Below are 13161 nucleotides of genomic sequence, written 5' to 3'. Positions count from 1 at the left end.
CGAACAAACCAAGAAAACATATTTTTTGGTTCAGTATTATATATTATATAGTACTTTATTGCTAAGTACTATAAGAATAGATGTAGATTATCTAGAAAACATTTTCATATTATATTATATTATATTATTTTCAGTGTGTAATGGGGATGGTTTCGCGTCAGTAGTAATATTGGCTTTACGAAATGAATAATAATTATAAACCAGAATTACTACGAGAAAAAAAACTTTATTGTATGTCGAAGAAAATTCCTATATCAGTAGTCGTCAACAACTACGGAATCTAGTATTAACCTAATCTGTGGCTATTCGCCCCGACGGAAAATCCAAGTGTCATTTTTCATAATGTAGAAATACACCTAGAAGTAGTTGTATTAAAACTATAGGTAAAAATAGAACAAATTTGAAATAAATCGCAAACTATTAAAAGTAGGTATATGACATGCTTAATAAAAGTTGAAGAGTTTTGTAAAATCTATCAGAAAAAATGAAAATATAGGGTGTACGTGTACCAAAAATTTTGAGATTTTTTAATTTTAAGTAGGTAGTTGAAATTCATAAATATATTTTAAACGCCCTGTAGCATTTAACTAAAATATATTTACATACCTATATCTTTTTTTCATGTCTATAAAACTCTCATCTCATAATATCAAGTTTTGGTACTTCAACTTCAGAAACAATGGCATCACTGACAATTTTTTACCATACTGCAATTTAACATTTGTTTAAACAAATTTATATATTAAGTATAAAAACTATTAATTTTAGGTATATAACATTGTATATAAAAAAGTTATGGTATTTTACGTAGAATATAAAAATAAAATAAAAAGTATAGTGTTGCATTTAAAAAAACATATGTTATATCCGCCACAGTTTTTTGAAGCACCTTGTATATACTATAATAATTTTAAAATGTGTATCTTAACCTTCCCTATAAATTTATATTTAATTTCTTTTGTAAACCTCGAAACAAATGAGATAATGGACCTTTACTCTATCGTTGACTCACCCTGTACATGTCGCTTTAAAACTTCTGTCTAATACAAAAGGAAAAAGTCGCGTAAACGCTTTAAAACCCTTATTTTTATTTAATATAATATAATTTCTCTCTTAAAATTTTTACATTTATGTTTTTAGGTGTATCATCATTTAGAAAATGCCTTATTTTCATCCCCGTATGGAACAGAAAGGCCAACATGGTGGAAAGATATAGTCAACTGGCAAAATATAGCCTCTACCCCTCCAAACTCTAAATTATAATTACCAAATTTCTTGTACAAAAAAATAGTATTAAATAATATATTTTTATACCATACAATGCAATTTTATTTTATTATAACATTCTTAATTCACCTCATTTCATAATAATTTTTATGATTACCTACTAAGTCAAAAAATATACATGGAGTGCAATATCAGAAATGTGTACAAAAAAACATAATTACACTTTTGTACATATTAAACACCGGTATAATTGCGAAATTATATGTGTATTTAGAGGATTATTAGACTAATTGAGCAAAAAATATATCGCCATTATGTAGATAAACGGCTTTTAAGACATCTATTTCTACCAAACTTAAGTATAGTTAATTCTATGTTAGCCGTGTCGTATTTTAAATTATAGTAGATCGTGTAAATAAATAATTTTCTTTTGTTCTCTCTATCTTGGACGAATTTGTAGCTGGAATTGGCATCAATAAAGTAGGCCACGTCTAGGTTAACCGTAGTACTTAACGCTATACAACAAACAATTGATGAAATAATTTTTTTAGTTAAAAAAAATTATGCGCGCTTCTATTTTCAAAAAGTAATTGCGGCAAAAATGGCAAAAGTACAGTACTGTGGCGCCATCGCTTAAGAAGCAGCTAAACCTCATTAAATTTTTTCATTATCGTCTTTCTGCAACCAGATATACACAAATTAATTAAAGATAAATTTATCAATTTTAAATATTTATTAATTGTTCGATTTAAATTCTATAGAACCTAAGCCTAAAAAATCAAGTCAAATTATGAATAATTTTTAAACAGACTTCTTTTTTAAAAACAAGCGCATCTTGATTATCGATTTTATTCTTTCAAATATATTCAATAATAGATGGCAGATTATTCAGAGAATAAATATAAAAAAACGACTAGAAAAATCGTTCTAGTTTATACTGTTTTGCATAATTTATAAGAAATTTATTTTTTTAAATATATTACTAATTTTCTTTGAATTTGAAAGACAACCAAAAAAATCGTATCGATCTCGATCGCGATTGGTCGATTTCGAAATGTTGCGAATGACGGACGACCAATGATCGAAAACTAGTTTAAATCCACAGAAAAGATGGCTGCCTTACCATCTCCGACACAGGTAGGTTAAAAAATAATCATTAAATCTATTGTTTATTTATATTTAATTAGTGTTTTACGTGTGTGGAGTTTCCCAGTGATATTCTCCATCTAAAAATTTACATTTCCAAAGTTGTTGTGCTTCGATATTCGCAATAATACGATTTTACATTTTGACATTTGAGAGGGCGGTCTAGATTTTAAAAGGTTTTTATCAATAATTTTCCTTTATGGCTATTTTTGAATAAAACTCCATCCAATTCGAGTTTAGAAACGTTTATTTATTACTCCAAAATAAATTATATTGGTATTTAAGAAGCTGTACCTCACAGATTCGTTTTATTTACCAATTTTAGTTGATGTCTTTAATAAGCTGTATATTAAATTAATGTAGTATGTAATCATACAAATAGAATACGATTCTGAGAATTAACAAGAATGTTATTCTTACGCCTTGAAGCAATTCAATACGTTAGCTGTTACCAAAGTGGTGTTAATTCACACATCTTTCAAATTGTAATGTAGTATAACATAATGTTATTTATCTTTCATGTTTTAGGTTGCCGGAAACCATATGAATGTATATGAGGCCTATTATAATGTGGTAAGTACTTAAAACAGTACTAAAATTATTAAAAATATAATTATCTAGCTTTGACTAACAAGAAACAACTTTTAGGTCGATCCAAATGGATTTGGTTCAGTGGGAGGCTTGGATGCAGCCCGATTTCTAAAAAGATCTGGATTAAGTGATGTGATTCTTTCTCGGATATGGGATTTATCTGATCCAGGTGGCAGAGGTAGTCTAGACAAAGCTGGAATGTTTGTTGCTTTGAAATTAGTGGCTCTAGTTCAAAATGGCAAAGATCTAAGTGTGAATAATATAAACGAACCAGTACCACCACCTAAAATGGTATGAATAGTGTTTTTATTATTGCAAGGAAGAGTAATATATTGAGATTTTTAGGGTGACATTCCAATTCCAAAAACTATTCCACCAAGACCTTCGCAAACGCCTCTTATAACCTCACTTCCCCCATCGGCAGTTGATTGGACTATAAAACCAACGGAAAGGGAGAAATATGATAGATTGTTTGATTCTTTGCAACCACTTAATGGTTTGATACCGGGAAATAAGGTAATATTTGCATATATTGGCTAGTGGTTGACTATAGAGTATTTTTTTGATAGGTAAAAAATGTTTTAATGCAGTCAAAATTACCGTTTGATACATTGGGAAAAATATGGGACTTGGCTGACCAAGATAAGGATGGTATGTTAAATAGACACGAATTTGTGGTGGTAAGTACCTTTTTTGATGTTTCAATATGTGCATATCTGTATACTATACAGGGTCCAGCAATAGTGTAGCTTCTAGTCAGAGAATTAAAAAATAAACATTTTTATATTTAGAGTATTTCAAAATTTTTAACGGTTTCGCAGATATTCGCGGTTTTATATTTCATATTGGCATTTTCCACAGTAAATTTTTATCAAAGCCACCCAGTGATTTTTCTCTCGTATTTTACCGTTGAAAGAGCCATATGAAATAATCTCGCGAATATCTGCGAAACCGTTAAAAATTTTGAAATACTCTATACATATACAAAAAATGTTCATTTTTTAATTCTCCATGTACTACAGGAGCTACAGATGCCCGACGCACTATTGCCGGACCCTCATACTATAACAAGTATAAAAATGTCTGAGAAATAGAATATGTGGCTAGAATTCTTGAAACCGCTGCATTGTTTTGTTTCAACAATATAAAAGTATGATTTTCCTATCTCTTTCAGGCCATGCATTTAGTATACAAAGCTCTAGAAAAGTACGCCATACCCAATACTTTGCCTGCTGAACTTTTACCACCAGCTAAGGAAAATTCTATCCCCACCCCACTCGGTACGGCACCCATAATTAGTCGACCTCTAGATGGCGTTAAACCGGAAGTACCCCCACCACCAGTAGTCCAACCAATCGTAAGTATAAATTAGGAAATACAGGGTGGCGTCAAAAAATTTACAAAAGTTTTTTCTCCAACGAAAAAAATATTTTTTTTTGTTTTTTTGTGTCTATCACTATGCTTTTTCAGATTCCACCAACGAAGCCAGTACAATCGGTACAACCGACTATATCTTGGGTGGTAACTCCAGAAGAAAAAGCAAAATCCGACGCTCTTTTTCTAAAGAGTGACGTGGACAAAGATGGATTTGTTTCCGGTGGTGAAATTAAAGATGTCTTCTTGAGGAGCGGGGTACCTCAGCAAGTTCTAGCTCATATATGGTAAGTAAGAAATAATACTATTATATTGTTCTGTCCATACTTGTTATAAAATTACATTCTAACATAAATTGTACTATCTTTTCAAGCTTTTATTTCAGTTGAATGTTTGTCTGTTTGTTAATATTTTTTGCCTTTGTTTTGAAATACCCTGTTGGAGGTGTGTAGTTTGGGAACAAACTAGTTCCAATGAAATATTCCCACCCCGGAACGAAAGGAACTAGTTCCTGGTTTCTTAAAAGATTAGTTCCTCCTTTACCTTACCTTTCAAGGAACTAGAATTCCCATCCCTAGTATAGTAATAGAAAAATGCTCAAAGTTTTTCTCATCTATTAAGAAAGGGAAATGAAATATGTACTTCTTAATGAGTAAGCACTTCTTTTAGGCCTTGTTGAGGCACAAATAAACTCATAATGAATTTTTCGGTGATGTCTGGATTTTGTATGGATTTCAAAGTTTACTTGTCCTGAATTTTCATATTCTTTTATGGAAGGCCAAGGTTGGACAGATTTCAAGCAATTGTTCATTTGTAATTTCCCAATTAAAACTATGTTATTAATAATTAACATTATTTCTAGGGCTCTATGTGACATTAAACAAACGGGTAAACTCAACAATGAACAATTCGCTCTGGCCATGTGGTTTGTAGCGAGGTGTTTGAAAGGAATGGACCCTCCGCCTTCTTTGACACCGGAAATGATTCCTCCAAGTTTTCGATCTACCAAACCAACTGAGGGAGTCACGGTGAGTAAATAATATATTTATGCAATAGAAAAATACAGTGTTTTATATAATTAATTCGGCCTCCTTGATAAGATAAACGCTATTTTTATTAATCACAATTAATAAAAAAAAATAAAACTAATAAATTATAGATTTTGCCTAATTCATTATTAAACATTATTACTATTAGTCCTACCTACAACAATTTCAAATAAAAAGTAATGGTGTTTAAGATAATTACAAAAAAACTAATTTTAAAAAGTTTTAACATCCTGTAACTCTAAAACTATGCATTTCCATACCCATGTTTATAGGAACTTTTTTTCATATTTTTTGATGAGGAATCGATGAGTACTTATTTAAAACTTTCGCAAGTTAATGATATTAATTTTTTTTTTTAAAAAAGTTGCTATTATTAGACTTGGATCAAGGCAAATTAATAAAATTCCGTCAATCTCATCAAGGAGGCCGAAATCAAGAAAATATCAAGAGACAACTTTTAATCGGCATTAAATTGCTTACGCTATTTCGCTAACAAGAGAAAAAAAGTCAGTGGCGTACATAGTTTTTTTTAGAAAAATATTCCAGTGATAACCCATAGGCACGTCACTGGTGAATATGTCGACATTTTTTTAGCTTTAAAATATGTCACATTTATAGTAACTTTTACCCTCAAAATTTTATTCGAAACGCTAAAAGTACTTGGAAGAAAATTATAATAAATCGAAAAAATATTAATACTTTAACACCCTGTAGCTACGAAACAAAGCAGAATCGGACGTATGTTGATATGAAAACTAAATATTATTTTTACGTGAGGAATCTCCCCACGAGAGATGCCCCTTTTTTTTAAAACACCCTGTATTTTATACTTAAAAACATACGATCATTCATATCTAAAAAAATACAATTAAAATTATATCCGAGGAATATTGATTTTGGAAAAAAGTTTAAATTATGAAAATCTTACTATTTTGTCTGACAAAACTATTTACTAAGAATATTCATGGTAGATTAATAAAAAAATGCGTCAAAAAAGCAATTTAAATTGTATTTATTTATATTCTATTTTATCATCTCTTAAGCTTTAGTGGATCTTAACTTCTCATTCCGTGTTTTTCATATGACGATTTTGTTCAATCACTTTGATAAATACATAGAGGAAAGTGCCTGTAACGATCACTATGCCCATCAGCATTATTGTGTGATTGAAGTTGAGTTTGAATTTTTTCTCTACAACTAATCTGATAGTTCCAGCTAATTCTCCTTGCCAGCAACTAGAAAAATAATTTATTAAGACAAGAAAATGGAAATTTATATATAAATTATTCCAATCCTTTGCTTTTTTTCTTTATATATGTTACAGTGAAAGTCGGAAATTCAGTGATTGTTAACATTCACTAGGAAATGCTAACAATTACGCATTGGACCAGTGAATTTGGTATTTTAAAGAGATTTGTCGACTTTTCCTAGTCATTTCTAACATTTACTATAGTGAAAGTAACATTTACTAAAGGTTGCCAGTAAAAGTTATTCCATTGTTGTGGCGAGTGTGATAAGAAAGAATGTTGTTGAAAGTTAGAACAAATAAAACTTTTAAGTATTCAAGCTGATCCACATATCTCAAAATTACAATTTACTTCTTTAGTATATTTATTAAAAATTATAGAAAATAACGACATAACCTTTTAAAAATATTAAAAGAGAAAACATAGTAACATAAGATTACTTATTGGTACACGTTTTTTTTACATCTTCTTCATCGTGGACAAAATAAAGTATGCCCGAATTTTCTTCAATGGGAGTTATTCGTTTTTTCAAACCCGCTACTTCAAGCATATCAAAACGTTTAATAAGTTCAGTCAATATGTTCCTTAATATATTTTTCTCTTGCATGCTTAACTTTTGCTATGATTTCATTATATTGCAAAAAATGCAAAACAAGTACTATTACATTCTTGCGAGTACCTAGTTTGCCTTAATTTTTCACAGAAAATTTCTTCCATAGGGAAAATACCGCACAGCACTTTTTACAACGATAACAAAACAATTATATATAACCACAAAAAAAAACAATGCGAATTTACGCCAGATGTCTGTCAACGTTGCCAATGTTTAGCCCAATTTAATATTATCGTTATATTGCCTATTATTCAACTTATCCTTATATTTTACATGTGACAATCGCGCTAACTGAATCTTTCAAACTCCCTGCTTTTCTCCAGGGAATGTTAGTATTCACTAGTAAAAGTTGGTTTTAAAAATAGCTGTTGACTTTTACTGGCGTAGTCTTAGCAAATCAGTGAATGAGAGCAATTACTAGTAAAAACTAGTAATTGTTAATAATCACTGATTTCCAACTTTTACTGTAACATATACATACCTATAAATGTTTGAGTCAGTCAATCTAGCTTTATTGATATGAACTCTGTCTGTAATACTTATATAAATACGCCCATTGGACTCCTTTGAAATTATCTCCGGTATCAAATTCTTGTCGCCAATTTGCCATTGAATTGGTGCGTCACTATTTAAATTTCTTGAATGAAAATATTGCTCAGTAAACTTTTAAATTTTAAAGTGTGGAGGGGGGTATCCTTTCAATTATGTTCTATAGTTCATACCAAATAAACTTCTAGTCACGTGATTAAGCTTGACTTTCCCCTAGGAGATGCAAGACCTTGTCGTTGGTGGGGAAGCTCCTGGTCAGGTGCTGGGGGGAATCCCCCTAGCACTTGGCTTGGTCTAAGAAGCATCTCACTCATCGTCTTGTCCCTGACTGTAGTGTCGTGGCCAGGGAATTGCACCAAGACATATAACGATACCGGGCGGGGCTACGGACAGCCTCAACCTTAGGGCACCGGGGGCACCCCATTGTATTTTTACCCCTTTACTTCATGCGGGCTCTCTGTAGAAGTGGACCCTGTCCCTAGCGACTCATAGGAACACTATGAGATCTGGTAATAATAGTAATAAAAAACATCACCGGTGAAGCTGTGGAAACCCCTAGCGACACTGGGAACAGTAACAATGAAAGTTCCAAGGGGCCAAACCCAAAGAGAACTACAGGAGAGGTGGCTGGCACTTGCGTGAGACCATCCTCCGCAAGTGGCATACAAGCTACCACCTCCTCCAAGGGTCGGGAGCCTACCTCCTACCTCTAAACCCAACAGGCGACACAAGCTACCGTTTCGTCTACCCGGCCTGGGTCGTAGCTCCTTAACTGTGAGGGACACAGGTCTCCGTAGGAAGTCCTGGGACTGTATGATGAGTTATAACTCAAGAAAGGGGGACACAATAGATCTCTAAGGTCGCAGAGATTAACCCCCCTCCCACTTATTCTAAATTCTAAAATTCTTAAGCTTGACCGGCACAGCGTTGCCCACTTTTACATATTTTCTTTTAATTAAAATATTTTAGGAAACAAAAATAAATGAATTATAAATATATAAACAGTTATTATTTACATCAACAAAACCCTCTTAGCAGCACTTAAGGGTCATTACTAGCGCTTTCCCGTTCAAAATACTCTAAAGTTGCGATGAATTTTTTTACGGCTATTAAGCTATCTTGTACACTTCGCACTAAAAGAGGTTCTAAAAAGAACATTGTTCGCCTGCATGCTCTGCTAGTAAAAATTTTTAAGCTTAAAATATTACAACCTTATTCATTTAAACCAAAAACTCGTAATATAAAACTAAAGTGTCAAAACAATTGACCATGTCAGGAAATAAATAAATAAAGGTGGCAACTTGACATTCTTTACAGCAGAGCTATCACCTGAATCCCTAGCGGGAAATTTAAATTCCAGTTAGTCAGCCCGGCGCCGAATATGTCCATGGTTGGCAACAATGAATTTAAAAATCACGCCCTCGATTACGTAACTAAAAGTTTAATTGGTATGTATAAACATTGTTTTTAAAATATAATATTTACATCATATTATCTCTATTACACCTCATACAAAGGAAAATTATTCATAATATCAATACACAGTTTATTAACGTAGTTTTCATGTAGTTTAATGAACGGGAAATGACGTAGTTTTTGAAGAAAAACTACACGTAGTTAATCAGGTAAATTACGTCTTAATTAACTACTTCCGAACCCTGGTCATGATAGATCTGCTTAGCCCTCTAGTTAAGGTAATTTGTTTTAATTTTAAAAATGCTTAAATATGCAAAATAGAAATGTCAATCTAAACATTCTGAAAATATGACATATTGTAATCGCAAAACATTTTCCGATGCACGTCATCAGTCATATCGACATTGACACTAAAGTCAATAAATTTGACTAAATAAAATTTTGGCAAAAATGTTTAAATTTGTTGTATAATTTAAGATACCGAGCAGCTCTTCATTTTACTTTATAGAGCAAATGATTGTAACAGATATTTTATTTAGGTTAAAGCTGCAAAAATTAGTTTAAACCGAATTTTATTGGCGCTATGTTGGCCACATTGCGCCGTTTTCAGCAAGGTTGTCGTTTATTATTTGACAATTATCCTAATGTCAGTCATTATTTTGTATAATATCGTGTTGTTGCTGAATCTTTGTGAGTAATTCTCGTTTTTTTGCATATTTTTATAGTATTTTTTTTTAAAATTGTATTTTTAATCACAAACGGTTCTTTTAAGAACTAAATTTTCAAGTTTTTGTATTGCATTTCCTGAAATTGTGTGTTGAAAATATGCCGAAGCATTTAAACAGTCGAAGCAAAGAGCTTGTAGCTTCCCTGATAAGTTATTTTGAACGAGAACGTGACAAATCTTTTATAATCCTTGACTGCAGTCAGGGAAGTAAGTTTGATTGATAAACATATTATACCACTTTCAAAGCTATTTCTACGTTAGTTTTTATTAAATTCTGTGATTGTTAGTTAGTGCATTAATAGCACCCTCTTACTTATTACCACTTATGGCGTTGTAAGATGTACATCAATAAATAAATAAATAACCCATAATAACGCTTAGAATATCTTCATAATGGACTAGTTTTTGCCAATTTGTAATAAGTAAAATAAGCTATAAAACAAAGTCACTATTAAATTAAGATTCATCTCATAAATCCATCACAATCTGGCAGCGCTGTCACCATCGCTTGTCAGTCAAAATTGATCACGTGCATCAGAAATTGTTCTGCGATTACCATAAATATCTGAAGCAAGCGTTGGAGTAATATTTTACAGAATGTTAAATTTTCAAAGATATATACTTGACTTAAAATATTTTTTCCAATTTTTAGTTCTGCTCGCATTAACAAACCGCCTTTGTTATGTCACTAGTTCATGTCTAGAAAATTAAAGTCTTTAATACCCTGGACAAATCAGTACTATATCTCTATCTTTCTCCTCATATTGCACTTTCCTTTCCACCGGTGGTTCCAATGGGGGCAAAACTTGAGTTAAAGAATATATTCCCGCAGAATTGTTAGCTGTCTCGATTATTTTACCATGTTTATCTCTAATTTCGAATATTTTCTCGCTGGGGCATTTAATCTGCAATATACTTGATAAAGGTTTGTCAGGAAACGACATTGATTAGGATGGTACGTTACAGAATCCGCTCATTATTTCGTTTTTTCTGTCTATAATTTGAGGATTTTTGCGTAGACTTGCCGGCAGAATGTGGCTCTGGCAAGGGATGCCGAATTTGAATATTTTAAAAAAGTCTTCGTAGTTTTTTTCGTTTCTTTTTGTACGGTTTTGGGGTTCTTCATAGACATTGTTCGTCTATAAAAGAAGAATAATTTAATTACAAAACGGAGTCCAGTTGGCTTGGAAATGAACATCAATGACATTCCCCGTATAATTTTACATATAAAATGACAACGATTACTGGTCAGTGTCAGTCATTAAATTGTACCGTATGATCAAAAAAAGGCGTCAAGTCGACTTGGAAATGACCATCGATAACATTCTTTATAATTTGTATTCAATATCATTTTTAAATTAGCACCTTATAGGAAGAAAGATATACAGGGTGTCCCAGAAATAAGTGCAAATATTTTAAGGGGTTTGTAGTAGGAATATCTCGATAAAAGAAACATATTTTCTCTTTATCGTTTTTCAAATAAGCCTTGAAAATTTTCAAAAAAAAATAATTTTTACTAAAATTTTGAGAACCACTGGATCTTTTCTGAATGTTCTTTCTTGTAAATTTAATTTAATACCTATGTTGCCATATTATCAGGAAATTATGTTTTTTAACTAAAAACTAAAAAAAAATCCAAAAAATTTTTCAAAAAATTTTTTTTCGCGAAAAAAACCTCATAGGCGTGTTTCTGAGGTTGAACTATACTTTAGTTAAAATATTTGCACTTATTTCTGGGACACCCCTGTATATTTTTGATGAAGTCATCAGTCTCTTTAGAGAATAATCAATCATGATTATTGTCAGGTACATATAAAATAATTAATGGATAATTTCTCATATTAAAAACGTTTTCCATCAAAAGTTTTATATTTTTAGACACTTTGTTTGTTGAGTAATTCATATACATAATTAAATTATATGAATATGATACTAAATAGCATGAGTTATTTAGTATCACACAGTATACAGTGTGTTTATTATAAATTAAATAAAGAGGTGTGGTATATATTACGTTTTCTACTGGGGCATTCTTTAACAAAATCTCGCAGTATCCAAATTTGTGCTTTTTTCCGATACCATTACATTTGCTACAACTTGACCATTCTCCCCATTCAGTGTCTAGAACTAGATTTGACCCAAAATTTTCTGGGTTTTTTGGATATGGTCCTATAGGAGCTTTTACATTGTGTACCTTGTAAATTATTAGTTTTGTTATTTAAATGTCTATAGTAATCGCAAAAGAATTTCCGATGCACGTGATCAATTTTGAGTGGTAAGCGATGGCGACAGCGCTGCCAGATTGTGATGAATTTATGAGATGAATCTGAATATAAAATTGGGAAACAATATAATATTTATTATATATCATTTTTTAAAGATTTTTACGTTTTATTTTCAATTTAATAATTAATATTTTAGTAGTTAATTAATTAACAGTAGTCACTAACACTCACAGCAAGAACGGTAAACTAATAGGATTGCTCATCCTCATAAGACGTACGTTCGCCTCTTCCCGCGCTTCAGCTGACAGTTGTGACGTCATTGTAGTTCTTGTCATGAAAGTGCGTATTATTAGTTGCCTCTGGTAAACTTACAAAAATAACAGCTGAGAAATTTTGAGTTAATTATTTTGTCAATTTTAAATGTGAAAAAGGTGTTTCTAAAATTTTTAGAGCTATAGATTGTATAAAACGTTCATTTTATGTTGTGGATTGTGACAAAGTGCTTACTAAGTGCCTAATATTAATTTTTTTTAAAAATGTCCGATTAAATGAATATCTCCGAAACTAAATTTCCAAAAAAATTCGTAATATATCTAGAAATTCATTTACCCACTAGTAGTTATAAAAATCATTTTTGGTAAACTCTGTCTCTAATAGTTTCTGAAAAATAAAATTATTTTTTTAAAAAGGTCCGATTAAATTTATATCTCCGAAACTAAAGTTCCAAAAAAATTCGTAATATATCTACAAATTCATTTACCCGCTAGTTGTTATAAAAAGCATTTTTCGTAAACTCTGTCTCTAATAGTTACTGAAAAATAAAATTCATTTTTTTAAAAATGTCCGATTAAATGAATATCTCCGAAACTAAAGTTCCAAAAAAATTCGTAATATATCTAGAAATTCATTTACCCCCTAGTAGTTATAAAAAGCATTTTTGGTAAACTCTGTCCCTAATAGTTTCTGAAAAATAAAATTATTTTTTTTAAAAAGGTCC

At 31.2% G+C, this 13161-nt stretch overlaps 2 protein-coding genes across 9 annotated transcripts in view; both read left to right on the top strand.

Annotated features, from left to right (window-relative positions):
* LOC115887948 (peroxisomal acyl-coenzyme A oxidase 3-like) overlaps positions 1-1314 on the top strand; it is a 35449-nt gene extending 34135 nt beyond the window's left edge. Inside the window, exon 11 of the mRNA XM_030907499.1 lies at positions 1141-1314. Within this exon, the coding sequence (XP_030763359.1) occupies positions 1141-1263 (123 nt within the window). The 3' untranslated portion in view covers positions 1264-1314. The remainder of the gene's footprint in view (positions 1-1140) is intronic.
* A 1020-nt stretch (positions 1315-2334) lies between these two features.
* Positions 2335-13161, top strand: part of LOC115887949 (epidermal growth factor receptor substrate 15-like 1) — a 36174-nt gene continuing 25347 nt past the window's right edge. For 7 of the 8 annotated variants that reach the window (XM_030907501.1, XM_030907502.1, XM_030907503.1 and 4 more), the window contains exons 1-8: positions 2338-2364; positions 2902-2946; positions 3022-3255; positions 3310-3480; positions 3534-3644; positions 4139-4321; positions 4435-4625; positions 5201-5366. In XM_030907501.1, the coding sequence (XP_030763361.1) occupies positions 2338-2364; positions 2902-2946; positions 3022-3255; positions 3310-3480; positions 3534-3644; positions 4139-4321; positions 4435-4625; positions 5201-5366 (1128 nt within the window). Of the gene's footprint in view, positions 2365-2901; positions 2947-3021; positions 3256-3309; positions 3481-3533; positions 3645-4138; positions 4322-4434; positions 4626-5200; positions 5367-13161 lie in introns of all 8 variants that reach the window. The other variant, XM_030907500.1, reaches the window with a different exon arrangement.

This window comes from Sitophilus oryzae, unplaced genomic scaffold, assembly GCF_002938485.1.
Source record: "Sitophilus oryzae breed Bouriz unplaced genomic scaffold, Soryzae_2.0 scaffold_682_pilon_pilon, whole genome shotgun sequence".
NCBI classification, from domain to species: Eukaryota; Metazoa; Arthropoda; class Insecta; order Coleoptera; family Curculionidae; genus Sitophilus; species Sitophilus oryzae.
The sequence above is the reverse complement of the archived record's forward strand: the minus strand, read 5'-3'. Positions and strand labels throughout refer to the sequence as shown.